Source organism: Trichechus manatus, unplaced genomic scaffold (assembly GCF_000243295.1).
Source record: "Trichechus manatus latirostris isolate Lorelei unplaced genomic scaffold, TriManLat1.0 scaffold00114, whole genome shotgun sequence".
Taxonomy (NCBI): Eukaryota; Metazoa; Chordata; class Mammalia; order Sirenia; family Trichechidae; genus Trichechus; species Trichechus manatus.
Window position 1 is genome coordinate 150809 of NW_004444050.1, and position 22767 is coordinate 173575.

Consider the following 22767-nt stretch of genomic DNA (forward strand, 5'->3'; position numbering starts at 1 on the left):
CTTAAAAGTTCCTCTTTTTATGAAGAATTTTTAATTAGCCACTATTAATCAGAAGTTAACAAAATGAGTTAAGCATTTAACAGCATGACATAGAGACAGGGTTTTTATATTGAAGAAATGCGAGAAGATGCGATTACTTAATAACTGCATTCGAAATGATCTGCAGAGGCTGGTTTTGCCAAATTCATATCCTGAAAGTATTTGAAAGACGTAATAGGGCCAACCAAGCTCCCCTCAAAAATAAATCACGGTTTTTAAATCAGTCATAACAAGATTAGGAAGATCAATGTGTCAGGGAGTCAGAAGTTTCATGGAGCAGCCTGGGACTACACTGTTACCGTCCTTCTAAAGCCTGTGCAGACCCTCCTCTCATCATATGTCAGATGTTCCCCTGAGCTTTGGCTCCTGCATCTAGTTTAGGCGTCCTGCACCTAAATGAGCTGCAATGGACTCACCTGAAGTGGAGGACATGACAAACAAGTCCTCTTTGTTTTAACAAAGAACTTGGATGTGAGAGAATCCCTGGCTAGTACGTTTTCACATTAGCAACGACACGCACTGAGCACTGACTATATAGATCGATACGAAGGCTTTAAATGTGTTACTAGTGGGGACAGTTATTAGTCACATTTCGTTGATGAGGAATCTAAAGCCCAAGAAGAGGAAAGAACTTGTCCAACGTCACATGAAGCCACTCTTGGTCTCTGCGCATTCTGCTTCCACAAAGCAGCAATACCCGCTTTCTCACCCCTCACCAGCCAGAAGGCCCTTGGCTAGATGTTTGATTTCAGGTGTTAAGATATGCCTAAGGTTAAAGCCTTCCTGAAATTTGATTTCTCTTCAGCAGGCTTACTTTGCACCTATCCTCAGGTCATGCCGACCAGTGTTAAAGTGAAATTGATGATGTTCTTTAGAGGTCCTCTCCCCGCATTCAGGGAAGGAGAGTAGATGAGCAAAGCCTCTGGATGACACAAAAAGTTATCACGCTCGGCTGCTAACCAAAAGGTTGGAGGTTCAAGTCTACCCAGAGGTACCTCGAAAGAAAGGCCTGGCAATCTACTTCTGAAATACTAGCCATTGAAAAACTCTATGGAGCACAGATCTACTCTGACACACATGGACTGCCATGAGTCAGAGTCAACTCTACAGCAAAGGGTTAGTAGATAGGGGAATTAGGACAAAGGGGTGGGGCGAGTGCCCAGAATATACCATGAACCAGTTCTGCTAGAGATGGGCTGTTAAAATGTGTAGTAGGGGACAGAAGAATGCTATTGCTATTTTGGGAAAGAAAAAAAAAACTTTTACCCACAGCTTTCTACCCAAGTGGCTTTATAATCATCTTCATGTCTCACTATGAGTTTGGGATGATCCAGATAGCAAAACCGCACAGTGCTTTCTGGGCCCCCTCATGATTAAGGCCAGGCCGTGATAAAAGAGGGGCAGGAGATCTGCTCTATGAGCAAGACTATGCGAGAGTCTTCTGGAAGCTGCCCCAAGCCTCCTGTGGGCTGTGTTCCCCAGCTCTTACCTCACCAACCATTTTCACATCTTCTCGCCCGTACCAGTCCGGCTCATAGACTTCATGGAGTGACTCAGTGAGCTTCATGGAGGCCTCCTGCATGCCTAGTGTTGGATAAAAACAACTCTTATTAGAAACAGGTGATGAGTTTCCTCCTCCTCCCCCTACTTTTCTCAATGAGACAAAAATCATGAGAAATTGCTAATTATTTAAGAAAAAACTGTGAAGGCGCATCCATTGCTGGTCTTTACAGTCACATCTTTCCCTGAGGGTCTTGAAGACTTGTCTGATCATGCTGTGCATTTTCTATTATTTACATGATACTGATAGATACTGTGTCTTGAAAAATTTCAATACCACATTCTATTCTGAAAACAACAGCAACAAAATAACGATATGTTCTGTATACTATCACTTACTAAACGGCATCAAGCCGTAAATGTGTAAGACGCTTAGAATGATGATCCATAAAACTACTGAGTTCTAAAAATAAAATTAATCCTAGACAATTTTAAATATAAATAATAAAGCATTTTAGAGTCAGGCAGAGGCAAAGTCAATAGGGTTTTAGAATATAACTGTTGAAGGTGATTTAAGTGATCTTGAAACAAGTTTACAAACAAAAAAGAAAAAGATTTTCTTTTTCTAATAATATTAAAATCTATGAATACAGTTTTAAGTCAGAATTCTCAGAAAGGTAAGCATTCTTAAGCATATGGGTCAGGACCTTCATTAGAAAATGCATTTGGTATATTAAAAAAATACATTTATTAATGGTATTTCTGAGTGTAACATGGTGATATAAAGTGTCACCAAGTCTTTTCCAGCCACCTCCCTCTTCGAAAAAATTTTTGAGTTAAAGTGCAAGTGTCAAGTTGCCATGGAGACAGCTCACGGCTAAGAAGGAACCAAGGTGCCCTCTTTGGCTGGTGACTGTGAAGAAACACCTTCTTGACACCAGACTCTCCTTACCAACTCCAAGGTGAGACTTAAACTTGTGACCCTCTGGTCACAACATTTCTATCATATGATCATTTATTGTTAGTTGCTGCCCAGTCAGCTCCGATTCATGGTGATATTATATATTTACATAAATATATATATAAACGTATGTATATATAAAATAGAACTAAATGTTGCCAGGTCCTGCACCATCTTCATGATCTATGATATGTCTAAGTCCATTGTTGTGACTATGGTGTCGATCCATCTCATGTAGGACTTCCCTCGTTTTTGCTGACCCTCTACTTTACCAAACAGGATGTCCTTTTCTAGCAATTACTCATTCCTAGTGACATGTTCAAAGTAAGCAAGACGAAGTCTCACCATCCTCGCTCCTAAGGAACATTCTAATCAATACATAACCGTTTTTTATGGGCATTTCTGTTTAAAGACATCTTATCTAATATATATTGCTGACTCATTAACACTGCACTCATGGCCGACAGTACTATCACCCATGCCTGAACAAAGCTTATCTTCTACGTATTTTCTCTGTAGGGTACATCACAGCCTTCTTATGCTTCAGAACACTGGACAACTCTTCAACACTATGCTTAGGGGTCATTTTAAGCAGTGATATCATCAACAAAAACGCGAAAATTGTGGCACTAAATAGACCACAGAAAGGCCACTTGCTTACAGTATAAGAGCTGAAACAAGAAGGCGGAGTGTTGCCTTGTTCAACCTCAGGTGGGAACATGCACATGAGGTGGCTCTCATTTTTTGCTGCTCTGTGCATGTCTGTGAATGACCACGAACGTGCCTCAAGTATTGGTTTTGGCTTACAGATAAATTTCACTGAGCAGAAGATTTGCAAATACAGAATCAGTGAATAATGAGCATGAACTGTATATATAAGGTAGCCAATTCCGAGTTCAAAAAATTGTGAGAGAAAAGGACAAAATTGAAGACATCTGAAGTGATAAAAGTATACCCTTGAAGAGGATGTATAAAAGACAATATGTAATCTGGTATTTCGTAATACTTTTTCACTCTAAACATAGTACATTCCTCATCTTCTTTCCCTTACAAGATGTAGATCTATATTTGGTCTTTAAATATTAGAGTTTTAAATGCATTTTTAGGGCCACATGAAGTTTGAAAGCCTCTAACCACGAACAGTGTATCACTGACTGGGAAAGGACACCTTTACAATGAGGTTGACTGTCCACACCTGTTGAAACAACCACCATGAGATGAAGCGTTCTAGGCGGTGTAGGGTAGGAAAGGTCTGATACGTAACCCATCGTGGAAATGGCTCAGGACCGGGCAGCATTTCATTCCACCGTGCGTGGGGTCGTCACAAGTTAGGGGCTGACTAAATGGTAGCTAACAACAAGAAAGGGCAGGGGGAAAAGAAGCAGTGATGACTGAAGTCTCCGTGGGCTCTGATACAATCACTTGAGAATAAAGTAAGTGTAGAGATAGCCAAAAATGATACAAACGCCTGTATCCTTACCCCCAGCACTCTGAATCCAAGTGAATGAGATGTTCTCTCTTATAACTGACTAAGAATGGTCCCCTTGAGGTGGTGACAACATTAGCCGGAGCATCCACGGTTACCTTTCCCTAAATACAAGCAAGTCTATAGCCCTTGAATGCAACCAAAAATTAGTTGCTAGTTGATGCCCTTCTATAATTCAGATGCCAAAAGACATCTGAAGTTTCTTTTAAGTCTTTGTCTTAAGTCTGATGGAAATTATAAAGAGCTATGTAAATATGCTCTTAACAATGTCTTAAAGGGAAAATGGTGGCACTGTAGGACAAAAAGCCTTCGTGGTGAAAACAAAACTATGAATGTAAGCTTGAAATATAAATTATGTAAGACTTTAATGATTGAAGCCAAAACCACAATGTGGCAGTAAATATGTCTATTGACAGCCAAAAATAACTACTAATTACTGCCTGGATAAACACTAATGGGTAATTTGGAAAAAAATCAATTTTGACATGGAAATAGTTTCCTGAACAACAAAATAAGCGCTTTGATGGATACACGGGTGAACAAGCCTCAAGCTCCACTCTCAAGGGGCATAAAGACCAGGGGAGATTTTAGGGAGAAGAAGAGGAAAGAGGAAGGACTCATGCAAAACTCACTCTGCTGACAAAATGTAATAGGAAAGGAAAAATAAAAGCTAAAACCCAAGTTCCCTTCAAAGTAATTTGGTAACATAAAAGCAGAATAAATACTAAATGCTGCCTCTAGCATTTAATAATATCTAGTATCTAATGATTTCTTAAAAGATTAGTGATTTCCAAAATTGTAAGACAACTGCCCAGCATCCTATATAGAACAATAATTATTTTACTATTGGATGGAACCACTTCCCTCTCTTCAAACTTTTGGACTTTCTCCAAGACATTTATTGTACCATCCTCTACTTCCTCTTGCAACCAAACTGTGAGCTTCTATTTTCATCCTCTAAGATTTGTTGCATAGATTGAACTGCTACACAAGTTCTTTTTGCTTACACAGCCGGAGGGTACGTGTTTTAGTGAAAAATAATATCAGTTAAAATATATTATGACCACGACAGCAGCAGTGATCATCAAATTATGAAAAGAATATCTGAAATCTTGCAAGTACCAGGGAGCTTTCTCCCTATTACTTGGAAGAGAGTTGTTTAAGAAGACAGAGCAGTTGCCTCATCAGAAAACAGGAAGGGAAATCTTTTTCCTAGAGTCTCAAGGAGGAGGATAAGTATGGCAGCAAGAATGTGGAAAAACTAGGCATACTGTGAGGCAGCGCAATAACAGTCAACCCCACCACCTGGGTCATGCTTACACATAAAAAATCACATACAACTGTGGTTGTTGTTGCAGTTGTCAGCTGTCATTGAGTTGGCCTGACTCATGGCAGCCCCATACACAATGGAACAAAACACTGCCTGGTCCTGTGCCATCCCCATGATTGACTGCAGATCGGATCATTGTGATCTACAGGGTTTTCAATGGCTAATTTTCAGAATTAGATCACCAGGCCTTTCTTCCTAGTCTGTCTTAGTCCAGAATCTCTGCTGAAATCCGTTCATTATCATAGCAACACACAAGCATCCACTGACAGATGAGTAGTGGCGGTGCATAAGGTGCACTGGCCAGGAATCGAACCCAGGTCTCCTACATGGAAGGTGAGTATTCTACCATTGAACTATTACTGTCCCATCAGATACAATTAACATACTAATTATACCACCTGGGCCACACTCCATTTAGAGAAAGATCTTGAGTGTTTATCATCCCTGGGTCAGGCCTCCACTATCCACCAAGTCAGTGACTCCAAAATTCCAAATTCCTACTGGATATCTCCACTTAGACAGCCTACCAGTACCGTACACTTCACATATCCAAAGCAAACTCATAACTTTCCTGTCCAAACCCGTTCCTACCCATTCCCAATCCTCATGAATGTCACCCTGCAGCTAACTTAAAAATTGGAGGTTTGAGTCCACCTAGAAGCATCTCAGAAGAAAGACCTGGTGATCTATTTCCAAAAAACCAGCCATAGAAAACCCTATGGAGCACAGTTCTACTCTGAATCAGACGGGGTCACCATGAATCAGAATCAACTTGACAGTAACTGGAGGTTTTTAATAGGTATTCTTGCTGGTAGTTTCATTTCCTCTAGCCTAAATGTCACAGTCAACAATAATTATTTTTTCTAAAATGGCAATCTGGTCATATGTCTCATTCTCTTTCTGACAATAATTTAAGGACCTCCCTATTGACAGAATAACGCCCCAATGCCCCAATATGATGCATAAAGCATTTCTTTATACAAACACTGCCTACATTTCCACATTTCATCCAGATCAGCTCCCTACTTACACCTCTCTGGTCTACTTGTTCCCTAAACAGCCCATGCTTCCTCCTGCCTCCAGACCCTTTGTACATGTTGCTTCCCCTACCTGTAATGTTCTTCCAACATCAACCTCTTTTTCTGCCATACTGCATCACCTAATGAACACCTATGTCCCCTTTCTGGGGCCGTTCAAGCGTTAAGTTCCTGGGAAGGGCCATTCTTGACCCTGTCTCCTGCCCCTCATGGAGGGTGGGGGCCTGGCTTCTGTTATGGTGGCACCTGAGACATACTTCTATTAAAACATGTATTACTATGTATCTCTGGCTTTTTTGTTTCTTTAATTGTCTCCCCATTTCCACTGCGAGCTCCTTGAGAGCTGGTACTGTGTCTTGTTCATCTCTGCATCTCCAGTTCCTAGAACAGTGCTTGGCACATAAATGGTGCTTGATGAGATGTTTGCTGCTAAAATGAACGTAAGCCTAAGATCAACCTCAAAAAGTTAAATACAGAATTATTGTATGATTCAGAAATTCCATATCTAGGTATATACCCAAAAAAAAATGAAATGCAGAAACACAAACAGATACATGTTCACTAATGTTCACTGCAGCATTATTCACAATAGGCAAAAGATGAAAACAGTCTACATGTCCATCAACAGATGAATGGATAAACCAGTTGTGATACATGCATACAATGGAATATTACTCAGCCATAAAGAGAAATGAAGTCCTGAGACAGCCACAACATGGATGACCCTTGAAAACATTATTCTGAGTGAAAGAAGTGAATCACAAAACGACAAATATTATATGATCCCCACTTATATGAAATACCTAGAATAGGCAAGTGTATGTAGACAAAAGTTAATCAGTGGTTACCAGGGGCAGGGGCAGGAGGGGGAAAAGGGCACTCATTGCTTGGTGGACAGTGAGCTTCTGTTGGGGTGATAAGAATATTTGGAAACGGATAGTGGTGATGGTCGCACAACACAATTAAAGTCACTGAATTGTACAAGTAAAGAATGTTGAAATGGCAAATGTTTTGTTTCATACATACTTGCCATTATTTAAAAAAATCTACCTTGCAAAGCCCAAATACCAATGAAAATAATAAAAACCTGTGGAGGTGACTGCCACCCAGGGATCAACAAGAATGGGATAAAGAGCAGAGCTCAGTTAACCTAATTTCACAGAATCACAGTTTTGGAGCTTTCAGGGCTTCAGAGAGCAACAAGAGCCCTTTATAGATGAGGAAGCCAAGGCAGTTGAGAGGGTCAATGACTGTCCCACAATTAAGTGTCTCTAGGACCAGACCCAGAGCCCACAACTCTCCAGGGACAGTCTCATTCTTCTGTAATGCCACAATAATGCTGCTCGTGCAGGACTGGGCAGCATTTTGGTCCACTGTGCATGGGGTCTCCGTGAGTTGGGACCTGCTCGATGACATCTGGCAATAACAACAATAACTTCTTCATGGAAGATGGGATCACTGGAAGTGGAATCCAGGGCACCATCGGATACAAAGGTGGCTTTCATCCACCACTGAGGAGCTCTCTAGAATAACTTCTCACTCTGAGTATATCCTCCATCTAGACCACATCAAGGGAAAGAAGTAGGCCAGTAATTTACAGCAATGTTCTCTATACTAAGGAGGTAAAACAGTCCAAAATATATAGACTTGGGAAAGAGAGTTCACTCATTTATTCAACAAATCTATGCACATTTTTTTAAAAAAATCAGCTAACCTAGAGAATGTTTGCTGCTTGAAATTATGTGTGACTTCTTGTATTCAAATCCTCAATCAATAATAAAAGAAATACCTAGATGGCTTTCATTTTCTGACTTATTATGAATATTTAAGGCAGAGTTCATTTTAAATTCTGTAGCAGTTAATTATCAGCTACATGAATTTGTGGAAGTTAAATTCTGAGTCTTACTTCCTTACAAGTGTAAAATAAGGTTAATGACATCATATATCTGTATTCTGAGCTTACAAAGAAGTAATATGCCTAAAATGCATAGCATAATCTGGCACACAGTAAGTGCTCATTAAAAAGTAATGGTAGTAAGTTATTATTATTCCATTGTACAGATGAACTCTAATTTGTGAAACCAATGCTTTACCATCAGTCATGGAGTTCAAAGGCGGTATAAGAAAACAGATCTAAGCAAGAGTTCAGGAGGCACACGCACCAGAGTACACAACCGGATCCTGTAGTTCACTAGTGACAGGGCCTTCAACAAGGGATTTAACCTCTCTGTGCCTCACTTTCTGATCTATAAAATGGAGATAATAATAGTACCTGCCTTAGAGTTGTCATGAGGATTAAAATTATATGCCTAGCATGTAATCCAGTTGCCAGTCAATTCTGACACATGGTGATTCCATGTGTTTCAGAGTAGCACTGTGCTCCATAGGGTTTCCATGGCTGTGATCTTTTGGAAGTAGATGGCCAGGCCTTTCTTCCAAGGAACCTCTGGGTAGATTCAAACCACCAATATTTTGTTTAGTAGTCGAGCACTTAACCATCTGCACCACCAGGGACTCCTTGCCTGACATAGAGAAAGCTCAAATACATCTAAGTTTTAAAAAAAAAAATCACTAATTTTGTATTATTGTGACTCATTTTTCATTATTTATGTACTTAGGTTTGCATTATTTTGTTATCTACTAATATCTTTGTAGTTAATTTCATATATCCACACTGAAATTGTTAGAATAAATTTTTAGAAACAAAACTCCTGGGTCAAAAGGTACGTTAAAAAAAAAAAGGAATACTTATTAAAGGCTTTTGCCAAATTGCTCTCCAGAAGAGAGGTCCCAATCAGCAGCATATGAAAGGGCTCCTGTCCCTATAACTTTGGCAATGCTACATCTTATGGTCTTTAAAAAGAACAAAAGTCTTTTAGACATTTGGAATAAAAATGATGGTATCTTCCTTTTGATGCTATTTAATTGTCCTTGATTACTTGTGGGGCTAAGCATTTTTTCACATTTATCATCCAGCTAGATGTCTTCTTTGGCTAATTTTCTCTTCATACTTTTATGTTTTATCCCCTTTTCTTCACTTAGTTTACTTACTGAGGTCTTTATATCTTGCTTCACTTTCATTAAATATGTTGTCAGATATGGTGTTTTTTAAACCTAACTAGGTTTAATGTATTTATGAGGCCAAATCTGTAAATCTTTCCCCTTTTGGTTTCTGTCTTTTGGGTTGCCCTTGTAAAGACCTTCTCTACTCAAAACTATAAATTAAGTCTACTGTATTTTATTCTATACTTTACGGTATTTCTTTGTATATTTAAATCTTTATGATATCTGGAATTAGGAATGAGGGATAAAGTGTGAGCCTGGGAAACTCACTTTTTTCCTGTTTGACCAGTTTTCCCAATAGCCCTGATCCGATGACCCATTCTCACCCTAGTAATCTGAAATTTTGCTTTATCCTATTTCCCGTCTGTGGGCACACCTGGATCTGATTCAATGCAGGCAGTATGATCATTTATAGAAGGCGTAGATGGGACATCCCTCCTACTCCCCTGTCTTCCCTCCTCCACTGGCCTCATTTCTTTGCCTCTCATGGATGAAGCCAGAAACAAATGCCATTCCCATACCCTTGGCAGAGCTGCAGGTGCAGCTGGGCCACACAAGTCAGAGGCAGTCCGGGGCATGTCTCCTGTCAAGCCGGCCCCTGCCTTTGCCTCCTTACCTTGCTCCTCCCGTTAGAGGGCTTAAGTGTGAGTCTGTCAGTGTTCCCCCCTTGGGACATGCTCTCCCTCAGGATGTGAGCCAGCTGTAGCTTTTCATGAGCAAGGTCTCAAGCTCACTCTATCTAACAAACCTTCCTAGAAATCTCTGGCATGTGGGTGGCACCTATTCCTAGTTTCCAGCACAAGGGCAAGCAATATTTCTTTCTTATTATCATCTCAATGGGAACTTGGGGGAGGGTGAAATTGAACACCTGTGCTTAAGTACCCATCTTGCCAGAAAGCCAAATGGCTTTGTAATTTACACTAAATCCTGTCACTCTGCGATTTCCAAAAACAACCTGTGCTTGGAAACATACAGGAAACAGCTCATACACATTACCTTTGATAGCTGCTAAATATCCCCGGAGTTCTCGTTGAAGTCTGGTACCCTCTGCCTGAAAAACACACAAACACAGAGATGCTGAACAGTCTTGCTTATATTTTGCACGCAAACATGTAAGAAGCTTAAGTGAAAGTCTCAAATGTATTATTGCCAGAGACTCATTCTTGGAAGAACATAAACATGTGCACAGAGGCTAAACAAAGTGATCCTTGTCAATCCAGATATTTATAGAGATTTTATTCAGCTTAAAAGAAGAAAAGTGGAGAAGGCACGTAAGATTTTGTTAAGAGTGGGAAATATGACCCACCATACAGCTTCCTATATATTCAAGAGTTATCAAGTCTGTAAATTTTGACCCATGGGTTAGAATGGTAAGAAATAAATGTCCACTGTCCAATATGGTAGGCATTGGCCACATGTGGCTGTTGAGTACTTGCAATGTGGCTAGTCCAAATTGAGATACGCTGTAAATGTAAAATATACACCAGATTTCAGAGCTTTAGAATGAAAAATATATAAAATATCTCGTTAATATGTTTCATATTGATTACATGTTTAAATAATACTTTAGACATACAACATTATTTCACTCATTTTCCTTTTTTGAGGTGACTGGAAAATTTTACATTGTATATGTAGTTTGCATTATATTTCCATTGGACGGCAGAGAATTAAATTGCTTTATAGTAAATTTTAATATATGAATGCTTGTTTTGATTTGGATTCCCCTTAGAAACTTTGTGACTTCAAGACTAGAATTAGATTGCAAGTAGCTTATTTGGTAGCTGATCCAGGAAATGCCAACAGGGGAATGGAGAAATGAGACAGAGCAGGGAAGACAGAGCACCAGACGTGCATTATCCAGCAAGTTACCACTGTGGGCAGCTGGGGCTCAGGCCCACTGGGGAACTCTAGGAGATAGTGTCAACCAAACACTTTGTAGATATCCTACCTGTTTGGATTGAATTGTGTCCCTCCCACAAAAATATATATTGGAATCCTAATTCCTATGCCTGTGGATGTAAAGTAATATAATGTAACCACCATCCATAATGCAATCTAATGTTAATAAGGTCGTACCATTGTAGGGTGGGCCCTAAACCTAATCACTTCTGAGTTATAAAAAGAGCAGATTAGACACAGAGACAAGCACATACTGAAGAAGACGGATACCATGTGAGAATTCTCTACAAGCCAAGGAATCAAGGAACACCTGCACTACCAACAAGGAAGGAATCAACATGACCAATACACTGATGTAGACTTTTAGCCTCCCAAACTATGAGAAAATAAATTTCTGTTCTTTAAAGCTACCCATTTGTGGTATTTCTGTTACAGCAACACTAGGAAACGAAGACATGACCCAAGGGGCAAGGGAGTTGGGGTATTTATTCACCAATTCCTGTTAGTCATTGGTTGAAGGTGGTGGGGAGGAGGAGCAATAATTCTCCAGCATCCTCGTACCGGGGGAAAAGAAGTCTCCAGTAGCCAGAGAAAGCTCCCAGGCACAGAATTTCCAGTGCTGGCAGCAGGTAATCAGCCTAGCCATCTTGGAAAATGTAGGTGCTGGGGCATATGACACAGTACCAACAATGTCTGATATGACACTGCAACTGACCATATAAAATTACATGTCTTTTAATTGCATAATCATTTAAATAAAATTGCAAAGAGATACCATACAGAATGAATCCACCTTTAGTTCAATAATAATACAGCTAATATAATAAAACCAATTGCCATGGAGTTGACTCTGACTCATGGCGACGCCGTATGTGTCAGAGTAGGACTGTGCTTCACTGGGTTTTCAGTGGCAGATTTTTCAGAAATAGATTGCAAGGCCTTTCTTTCGAGGTGCTGCTGAATGGACTTAAACCTCGAACCTTTCAGTTAGCAGTTGAGCATGTTAACCATTTGCACCAACAGGGACTATAGCTAATAATATAAGTGTCATATTCAATTCAAGAAATTAATTGTACTTACCAAAAACATTAATGAAATAAGGAAAAATCTACTGCCTTCAGTAATTTACTGAATCTAGTAGAAGAACTAAGATATCTAAATAAAATACTGCAATGAAATGTATATTTAATTTAGCTCTGCTATAGTCATTCATGGAGCCCTGGTGGCACAGTGGTTAAGAGGTGGGCTGCTAATCAAAGGGTTGGCAGTTTGAATCCACCACCTACTCCTTGGAAACCCTATGAGGCAGTTCTACTCTCTCCTCTAGGGCCGCTATGAGTTGGAGTCGACTCAGTGGTAACAGGTATAGTCATTCATACAGGGTTGCTATGACTGGGGATCAACTCGACAGCAGTGGGTTTGTTTTTGTTCTCTGGGCGGGGGGGAGATAGTCATTCAAAGGGAGCCCTGGTGAAGCAACGGTAAAGCACTCAGCTGCTAACCTAAAGGCTGGTGGTTAGAACTCATCCAGCAGCTCCACAGGAGAAAGACCTGGCGATTTGCTCCCATAAAGATTTTAAAAAACCAAAACCATTGCCATCAAGTCGATTCTGACTCATAGTGCTCCATAGGACAGAGTAGAACTGCCCCGTAGGGTTTCCAACGAGCTGCTGGTGGATTTGAACTGCCAATCTTTTGGTTAGCAGCCAAGCTCTTAACCACTGTGCCACCACAGCCTAGAAAACCCTGTGGGGTAGTTCTACTCTGTCACATGGGGTCACTGTGAGTCAAAATTGGACTTGACAGCATACAATAACAACACAGTCATTCAAAGTATTTTAGGAATTTAACGGAAAAACAAAATGCCCATCAAATTTAAAGATAGCTAGTGATTAATAGAAAGAAATGCTGAAAAGAAATGTTTTATTTTAAAACAATGCCTCGCTCCAAAAGGGATTTCAGGTTAGGGTACTTTCCATCTAGCACGTGCATAGTGTAGCTACGTTGTTGTTGTTGTGTGCCGTTGAGTCAATTCTAACTCACAGTGACCCTAGAGAACAGAGTAGAACTGCCTCATAGGACTTCTAAGGCTGTAATCTTTATGGACGCAGACTGGCACCTCTTTCTCCTGCGGGGCAGCTAGTGGGTTCAAACTGCCGACCCTTCAGTTAGCAGCTGAGCACTTAATCACTGCACTACCAGGGCTCCAGTGCAGCTATCGTGAGAATATTTCTATACTATCTATGTAACGCTCAGGTGAGGTTTTCTATATTTATGGGAAGATCAAGCTATTTTTGCAACTCTTTAGGCCCAGGTCCTACTAAATGAAAGCTCAGGGTTAATTCATTCGCTGGCACGTGTAAACGTCAACCACAATGGTTCTATTCAGAATGATAAAACAGAAATCATCAAAGTTCTAAACAACTGACTCCCTTTCTACTATTTCAACATGGCTTAAAATCAAAACTCTAGGCTTGCCCTGTCTTGCTGAGCCATTCAGAAATATAGTACAAAGGTAAACTGCCATGAGCAAGAGCAAACACACGTGATGGGTTTCCAAAACAGTAAAGTAGAAAACTCTTTCCAGGGAGAGGGTGAGGAGAGCAAAGAGAAAATGCTGATGACCAACACTTGGCATAGGGGAGAGAATAAAGGGATTCCAGAGAAGAAACAGGCAAAGGGTCAGTGCAGGGTCCTCAACACCACCAGGAAAAGGAAGAAAACCAGGAAGAAAGAAGTGAGTCTTTCCCCTACTGAGCATCTATTATGTGACAGGTTCTGTGCCGGAAAAAGCTGAAATATATGGCTTTGTGAGGTTCTACTGTCAAATCCATGTTCACCTCCCTACCAGACCTGTCCCTGGGGGAGGACGATGCTTCCTGCCCCATCAACATCAGGCTTGGTTGTGTGACCTGGCTGGTCAATGAAATGTGAGTGGATATGACATGTGCCAATTCTGAGCAGAAGGTTTAAGAGCCATCCAGGGTCCTGTCAACTCCTTTCCCTCTACCATGAACCCAGTAATGTTCCAGATAAGGGTGGCCCCTCCAGCCTGAATCCTAGAATGCAGAGAACTTAAAGCACAGCTGGCGTTCACATTTTCACAAGGGAGAAATAAACAACTGTTGTTGAAAGCCATTGAGGTTTTGTTACCACAGCATCTACTGAATACAGTGGTTCACCAGCAATGGTGGAAATGTTGAAAGGCGGCGAAGGCTGAAATCTACTCAAAAAAAGTCCAGTGGAGTTAGGAACCAGAAAAGCACTGAAGACATTCACAGGAACATTTCAGAAAGGAAAGCAAATCGGGAAGGTTGAGGAGAAATTGGATGGTTAGTGACTTAGCTCCCTAGTGCTGGTGGAACAGAAATACTACAAGCGGGGTAGCTTTAAAGAACAGAAATTTACTTTGTCACAGTTCAGGAGGCTAGGGAGATGTCCTTACAGTGACAATCCTTGGCATTCCTGGGCTTGGAGATTCATCCACCTCCATTGCCACCAGATAGTGTCTGTCTTCCCCCATGTTATGGGGATTGAATTTTGTCCCCCTAAAATATGTGTTGTAAATCCTAACTCCTATACCTGTGAATGTAATCCCACTTGGGAATAGGGCTTTCTTTGTTATGTTAATGAGGCTAGAATAGCGTAGGGTGTGTTTTAAGCCTATCACTTTGAGATACGAAAGGAGCAGATTAGGCACAGAAATGAGCAGGCACAAATGGGGAAAGATAAATGCCACATGGAGATCACTAAGAACCCGAAGAAGAGACGCTGAAAGAGACAAGGATCTTCTCCCAGAGTGGACAGAGAGAGCACTCCCCTAGAGCTGGTACCCTCAATTTGGACTTCTAGCTTCCTAAATGGTGTGAAAATAAATTGCTGTTTGTTAAAGCTACCCAATGGGCGATGTTTCTGCAACAGCAGCACTAGACAGCTAAGACACCCTGTGTCTGCTGACTTCTGTGTCTAATCTGCTCTCTTTACAACTCAGAAATGACTAGTTTTAGGATACCCACTACACTGATATGGCCATTAACAAAGAAAATACTATTTCCAAATAGGTTAATAGCCACCGGTACAGGGGTTAGGATTCCAATACATATTTTGGGGGAGATAATTCAATCCATAACAGAGAGCAAATGGTAGTTAGTGATGGGAAGAGATGAACAGTACTGAGAGATGACAGCAAGGCCCCAGATGTCAGATGATTTAGAGAGAATAATGTTTGAAATAGTAGAAGTATCAGATATCAGGCCCGTTATTTACTTGGACAGATCTAGACCCAAACCAATCTAAAATCTACGGCCCTCTAACGTGCAATTAGAAAGGTCTGAATCCCCAAAAGCCACACTTCTCAAACTAGATAAGAGTAGACCGTAGGGGTACTTAATATGGTTTGTCTAGGGCACTTGGAGCCACAGACTAAACCTAAAATATCACCTTGGAACATCGATTTATTGAGTTTGGGGCTGGGGGGAACAAATGGAGGCAAGACCATCATTTTACAACCAGTAAACCATTCTGTTATGAAGCAGAATGAATGCCTGCATAGACTCCTAAGATGAAACACAAAACTTCACAGATGTCTCCTGGCTTCAGCTGTCCGCTTAGGACCTGGCTCTACTGTTCATAGTCCTTCCATGGAAAAGTTTGAGAGGCACTGAGCTAGACAAAGAAAGGACATGGTCAATAGTACCTCTGCTTTCCCTTCAGAAAGTAATACCATCCAGCCCTGGTAACTGATAATTATGAGTCACCAGGATTATTCAGAGTCTCTGCAAATAGCAAAAGAGTAGTGGGGAAAGAAATATTTAATGAATAAAGCATGTCAAATTAAGTCCACAATTAAGTCACTGCCTTTTCTTTCACAACAAGAAAGGGAACGAAATAATTCAGGTTCCAATCCATATACTGGATTCATCTTGCCCAAGACAAACAATAAACATTTTAAAAAATATAAAATTAGGATCCCAGAAAAGATTTTTTAGATGTTAGAAAAGTGAAAGAAAGTTCAAACTGTACAATAATGGCTTAAGTAGATGAGTTCGGTTTAAGCAGACAAACTGGAGGGTAATTTAAATGACTTTCGTTCATTTCAATTATTAAAATTCTTAATTTTGCCCATGAGTATTAAGGTCTCATAAAATTATTCAGTAATAAGATTGAATTTCATCTACAATTCTGCCTGTATCAAAAAGGTAAAAGGCTCTCAAGAGAAATTTTTCACCTACAACATCCTAGAGGATAGTTGCTGCTGTGTAAAACCAATTTTAACAAGAAAATTTCTTTAGCATCATTATTTTATGTGAGTCATAAAGATGTTTTAAATTAACAAATAAATTCTTATAGCCCTGCTGAGATTTCACTGAATCTAAAGTTCATTCCGAATTTCTCGGGACAACTCCTATTTCAGTAATTTAGTCTTCAATTATGTATGCAAGCACATGTGTGTGCAGAAAACAGATTTAAAGTCCAAGACCCTTGAGGCTGTATGCCTATATTTTTCCCTTCTATTACTTTATGACATTTTCTACAAGATAAAATTATTATTATATCTTCCGGTTACACTTTCCTCAGGGCTTATGGCAACAGGAGAGAAGTAAGTCTATTATAATTAAGTTGTCTGGATTGCCTAGTAATACTCCTCTTTGGATGAATTCCAAGAAGGATCCACCACCTACAAAATTCCTTACTCTGTAATATCATATAATAACATGGCTCCGGTGTTGGCCAGGGGTTCTTTATTTTTTCAATTGAGTCATTTATCAGTGTCAGGAGCTGCTACTTCTCAAGTCCAGACAGTTCCCCAGGCATTGCTTTCTGTCCACACAGCCCAAGGGAGTCTGCCTGCTCTTCCTTTCTCATTAAAGCTACTCCCACCCACTGTCTCCCTTGGGGTCTTGCACTCTCACAGGGCTGGGGAACGGAAGGCAGTCTCCCCAGTTCTGTGCATACTTGGCTGTCCTGAAAAACAATCCAGGGTCATTTTGGGTCTCATCATAGAGATACAGAAAAACAAAAGGCATACAGAAAATATAGACGGGTAAAAAAAATCTTATAAAGGTCTGAGAATCATTGTCTCTAGTCAAAAAATCCTTGTATTCCTTTGCTGAGTGCTATCTCAAGGCTGTTGCTTTCTCCCTTAGTCCTGTGGGCAGTGCTCATCATATCTCCCTCCATGGATTAGACTGAAGTTTAAAATCTAATTAAACAGAGAAAGAATGTAGCAGCCACATCACCACAGAGTATGTCGAATACTTTTGTTACTCAATACAAGGAAATTACATCCCATGCCTAATTAAATGTTTCCAGATTGTTGTACATCAGGTTGGTCCTCAGTAGCATCAATCCTTCATTATTTGTATGTATGTCTTGGGGGTTGGGGTGTGGTTCACAGACTTGCTGGGCTCCTGAGAAGTTCTCGTTTTTAAGTCTCTATTCACCACCTTGGACAGCCCCAACACATACTGAGTTCCAAATATTTAAATAATGAACTATGTAATGTCAAACCAAAAAACAACCCTAACCTGTTGCCGTTGAGTCAATTCTGACTCACGGCAGCCCCATGTGTTATGGAGTAGAACTGCTGCATAGGGTTTTCTTGGCTATAATCTCTCTGGGAGCAGATTGTCAAGTCTTTTGTCCACGGCACCACTGGGTAGGTTCAAACTGCCAAACTTTAGGTTAGTAGTCCAGTGCAAACAGACCGTCTGAGTGACCCAAGGACCCTGTGTAATGTCAAAGGACCAGTTATAAATGCTTCTGGCATCACAGTTTCCTACTGGACTCTGAAAAAAGCATAGAAGAGTTACAGGAGATTTCCTGCAAAGTGAGCCAAGTCCCTGGTAAGAAAAGCTACACAGACTTTGACATAAGCACACAAAGTGACTCAAAGTCCTAGAGCTGTGGAAAACCATCTCTAGGCATTGGGCTTAAAAACAGGGCTGTATTAAGCTGTAATGGATGAATGTGGTTAATGAATCAAGGCATTTATTATGTAGACAAACTGAATTTTTAAGCATTCAACAAATATTAATATTAGTACCATATTTTTTCACAAATAATGCACCCATGTAAATAAATAACACACCCACATAGAGTGCCCAGGAAAATAATGCAAAAGGGGGTTGCACGCTTGGTCAAAAAAAAGTATAATTTACCTGTTATTTGCATAAACATACAGAAATACTATGCTTAGGATTTCAGGAGCCAGTAAAGAGGTATAATTTTGTTAGCTCACTTTTAACCCAGTTACTTCTGCCCAGAACAAAGGAGCCATAGCTGAGGCACTGATTTCATTGAATTGTAGACAAAATGCTTAGAAGGAAGCAATAGTTTCTAAGGAACAAAGCTCAGGGCATCAACAGCGCAGTGGTTAAGTGCTTGGCTGCTAACCAGAAGGTCTGCAGTTTGAATCTTCCAGCTGCTCTGTGGGAGAAAGATGTGGCAGTCGGCTTCTGCAAAGATTTACAGCCTTGGAAACCGTATGGGGCAGTCTGCTCTGTCCTATAAGGTCACTATGAGTCAGAATTGACTAGATGGGAACCGGTTTGCTTGTTTTTTTAATTTTATTGTGGTTTAGGTGAAAGTTTACAGCACAAATTAATTTCTCATTCAAAAATTTATACACAAATTGTTTTGTGACATTGACTGCAACCGCTGCAATGGGTCAGCACTCTCCCCCTTTCCACACCAGGTTTCCCATATCCATTCGTCCAGTTTTCCTATCATTTCCTGTCATCTTGACTTTGTTTTTGGGCAGGTAATGCCCATTTGGTCTCCTATACTTGATTGAACTAAGAAGCACGTTTCTCACATTACTATTGTTTGTTTAATAGGCCTGTCTAATTTTTGGCTGAAAGATGGACTTCGGGAGTGGCTTCAGTGCTGAGTTAGCAAGATGTCCGGGGGCCATAGTCTCTGGGGTTCCTCCAGTCTCTGTCAGACCACTAAGTCTTGTCTTTTTTTGTGTGTGTGTGAATTTGAATTGTGTTCTACATTTTTTTCCTGCTCTGTCAGAGACCCTCTATGGTGATCCCTGTCAGAGCAATTGGTGGTGGTAGCCAGGTGCTATCGAGTTCTTCTGGGCTCAGGTTGGTGGAGGCTATGGTTTATGTGGTCCATTAGTCCTTTGGACTAACACTTTCCTTGTGTCTTTGTCTTTGGTTTTTTTCATATTCCTTTGCTCCAGATGGGATGGGACCAATAGGTATATCTTAGATGGCCACGCACAAGCTTTTAAGACCTTTGATGCTATTTACCAAAGTAGGATATAGAGCATTTTCTTTATGAACTATGTTATGCCAATTGACCTAGATGTCCTCCGACACTATGGTCCCCGGCCCTCAGTCCCAGTAACTCGGTCTCTCCTTCTACAACTGCCTTGGTTACATTGTGCTGACTTCCCCTATACTGTGTGTTGTCTTTCCCTTCACCCAAGTTAACACTTGTCTACTATCTAGTTCATAATTTCTCCTTCTCGCCTCCCCTTCCCTAGTAATCATCAAAGATTTTTTTTCTGTATGTAAACCTTTTCTTGAGTTTTTATAATAGTGGTCTCGTATAATATTTGTCATTCTGTACATAATGCCCTCCCAATTCATCCATATTGTTACATGTTTCGCAGATTCATCGTTGTTCTTTACCGTTGCATAATATTCCATTGTGTGTATATACCATAATTTGTTTATCCATTCATCTGTTAATGGGCACTTAGGTTGTTTCCATCTTTTTGCTATTGCTGCAGTGAACGTGGGTGTGCATATGTCTATTCATGTGACGGCTCTTATTTGTCTAGGATATACCCTTAGGAGTGGGATTGCTAGATTGTATGGTATTTCTATTTCTACCTTTTTAAGGAGGTGCCACATAGTTTTCCATAGAGATTGTACCACTTTACATTCCAACTAGTAGTGCATAAGAGTTCCAATCTCCCTGCAACCTCTCCAACATTTGTTATTTTCTGTTGTTTTAATTAGTGCCAGTACTGTCAGGGTGAGATGGTACTTCAATGTACTTTTGATTTGCATTTCTCTAATGGGTAATGATCTCATGTGTCAGCTGCCTGAGTGTCTTCTTCAGTGAAGTATCTGTTCATATCCTTTGCCCATTTTTTAACTGGATTATTTGTCTTTTTGCTGTTTAGGTACTCTATAGGTATTCTATAGGTATTCTATTCTATAGGTGTTCTATAGATTTCAGAGATTAGACCTTTGTTGGATATGTCATAGACAAAAATTGTTTCCCAGTCTATAGGTTCTCTTTTCAATCCTTTGGTGAAGTCTTTGGATGAGCATAAGTGTTTAATTTTTAGGAGCTCCCAGTTATCTAGTTTATCTAAACACTAGAAGATAAACTAGATAACTGGGAGCTCCTAAAAATATGCATTGTTAGTTATGGTTTGTATTGTATTTATGCCATGTAACAGGGCCCCTAGCATTGTCCCTATTTTTTCTTCCATGATCTTTATTGTTTTAGGCTTTATATTTAGGTCTTTGATCCATTTTGAGTTAGTTTCTGTGTATAGTGTGAGGTATGGGTCCTGCTTCATTTTTTTACAGATGGACACCCAGTTTTGCCAGAACTATTTGTTAAAAAGACTGCCTTTTCCTCATTTAATGGACTTTGTCCTTTGTCAAAGATCAGCTGACCATAGGTGGATGGATTTACCTCTGGGTTCTCGATTCTGTTCTATTGGTTATTTGTTGTTGTTGTTTTTTTAAGTTCCCACAAAAACAGCCCTGGTGGCTCAATGGTTAAGTGCTCAGCTGCTAACTGAAAGGTCTGCAGAAGGGCTTCAAACCAGAATGGAACCAAAAACCGAAACCAAAAAAAAAAAACAAAAACTGAAATTTTCACCAGAGTGAAACCTAAACCCAAAGTGAAAAAAGAAAATGTTTTTCTGACCCCCAAACAAAATCAAAAACCATTATTTTTTTCACTCTGCTATTTTCAGTTCAACAAGAATTTTTAAGTTTTAAGCAAGACCATCGGATCTTTTATGTTTGATTTGCATCTGATGCCCATGTATGCCGAATGCTTCTCTGGTATGTGGCTGCTAAGGGCACAGTTCATTGCTTCAGCAAGCTACGTTGTGCGGCCACACTATAGGTGATGACTGCTGTTATACAAGACAATTCACACACCAGTCAGAGTTCGCTATTTCTACTCCGTGCTCTCTCACAGTAACGCGAGTTTTGCCTACTGAAGCTGTGAGAAGCTCTCAGCAATTGAGAATACTCGTAGTCAGAAATCTGAAAGAGTTGGTTAATACTGCATTGAGTTCTGAACAGAGTTTCACCTGAAAGAAAGTTTGTCAAGTGAGTGTAAACGTTTTAAATGAACATTATTCACATTTTTAAATATGATATTTAAATTCAAGAAATAGAAAATAGCATGTAATTTTTTGATGATTCCATTCTTGTATTCAATCTCGATTTAAATGTACTATCACACATTGTTTGTAGTTGTATGTTTCGATTTGATATTTATCTCACAAATCCAAATGTTAACAAACATCAGCAACTAGCAGGAAGAAAATTAATGTTTCAATTGCAATACACTGTTATTTCACCGAAAACAACTTGATGGCATCACTAGGAAGTGACATTTTTCTTCAAAAGGTGCTGGATAAATGTATGAGAATGTTGTCAAGTGGGACTTTGAATGGAAGAAATCGGCAAATCCTGCAAATGTAAAATTGAAGTTATTCTAGTTTTTCTAATATACTGATGATGCATAGGCAGAAGCATTTTAATACATATTGGCTCTAATCCATTTCTACAAATGTATTTCTGCATTCTATTCTCTTTATGTTATCAAAGTCTAAGATTTGTTATTACTGTAATGTAATATAGTGACTATAAAATATGCCCTAATGTTAATATTATTTCTTATCCTTTGAATTCTAGTATGGGAAGAATCAAGAAAATCCATGTTGAGAATTTCTCAAGCATGAAAAGATTGAAAATAAAAGCACATCTAAAATTTGCAACACAGGTATGGTTGAAGACCATGCAGTGAATTTAGAGGGACAACTGAAGCGTCACCTATGGATGAATATAGTGCAGTTCGAAGCAAGAAGACAAAGAAGATTGAAGAAAGTGTCAGGAGTGGTCTGAATATGTAACAAAAAGACTTTAGATAAATTTGCTGTTCCAGAATGCCTTAAGGTGAAATTAGATAAACAATTATCTATGCATGTGTTGAATTAGTTACTGTTAAAGGTTGTTCATTTGAGTTAATTGAATAATCAGGATTCCATAAAATTTTAAATCCAATTATTGCTTCAATTGGCCAAAAATTTTCAATCAAGCAGAGAAAAGGAAGCAACACTTCCAAATTCATTCTATGAAGCCCGCATAACACTGATACCAAAACCAGGCAAAAATGTCACAAAAAAAGAAAATTACAGACCAATATCTCTCATGAATATAGATGCAAAAATTCT

The 22767-nt window shown here is 39.7% G+C and overlaps 1 protein-coding gene across 2 annotated transcripts in view; it reads right to left on the reverse strand.

Moving 5' to 3' along the window:
- AMPH (amphiphysin) overlaps window positions 1-22767 on the reverse strand; it is a 291962-nt gene that overhangs the window by 100231 nt on the left and 168964 nt on the right. For both annotated transcript variants that reach the window (XM_004383950.1, XM_004383949.1), the window contains exons 3-4: window positions 10413-10467; window positions 1529-1623 (exon numbers count right to left, since the gene is read on the reverse strand). In XM_004383950.1, the coding sequence (XP_004384007.1) occupies window positions 1529-1623; window positions 10413-10467 (150 nt within the window). The remainder of the gene's footprint in view (window positions 1-1528; window positions 1624-10412; window positions 10468-22767) is intronic.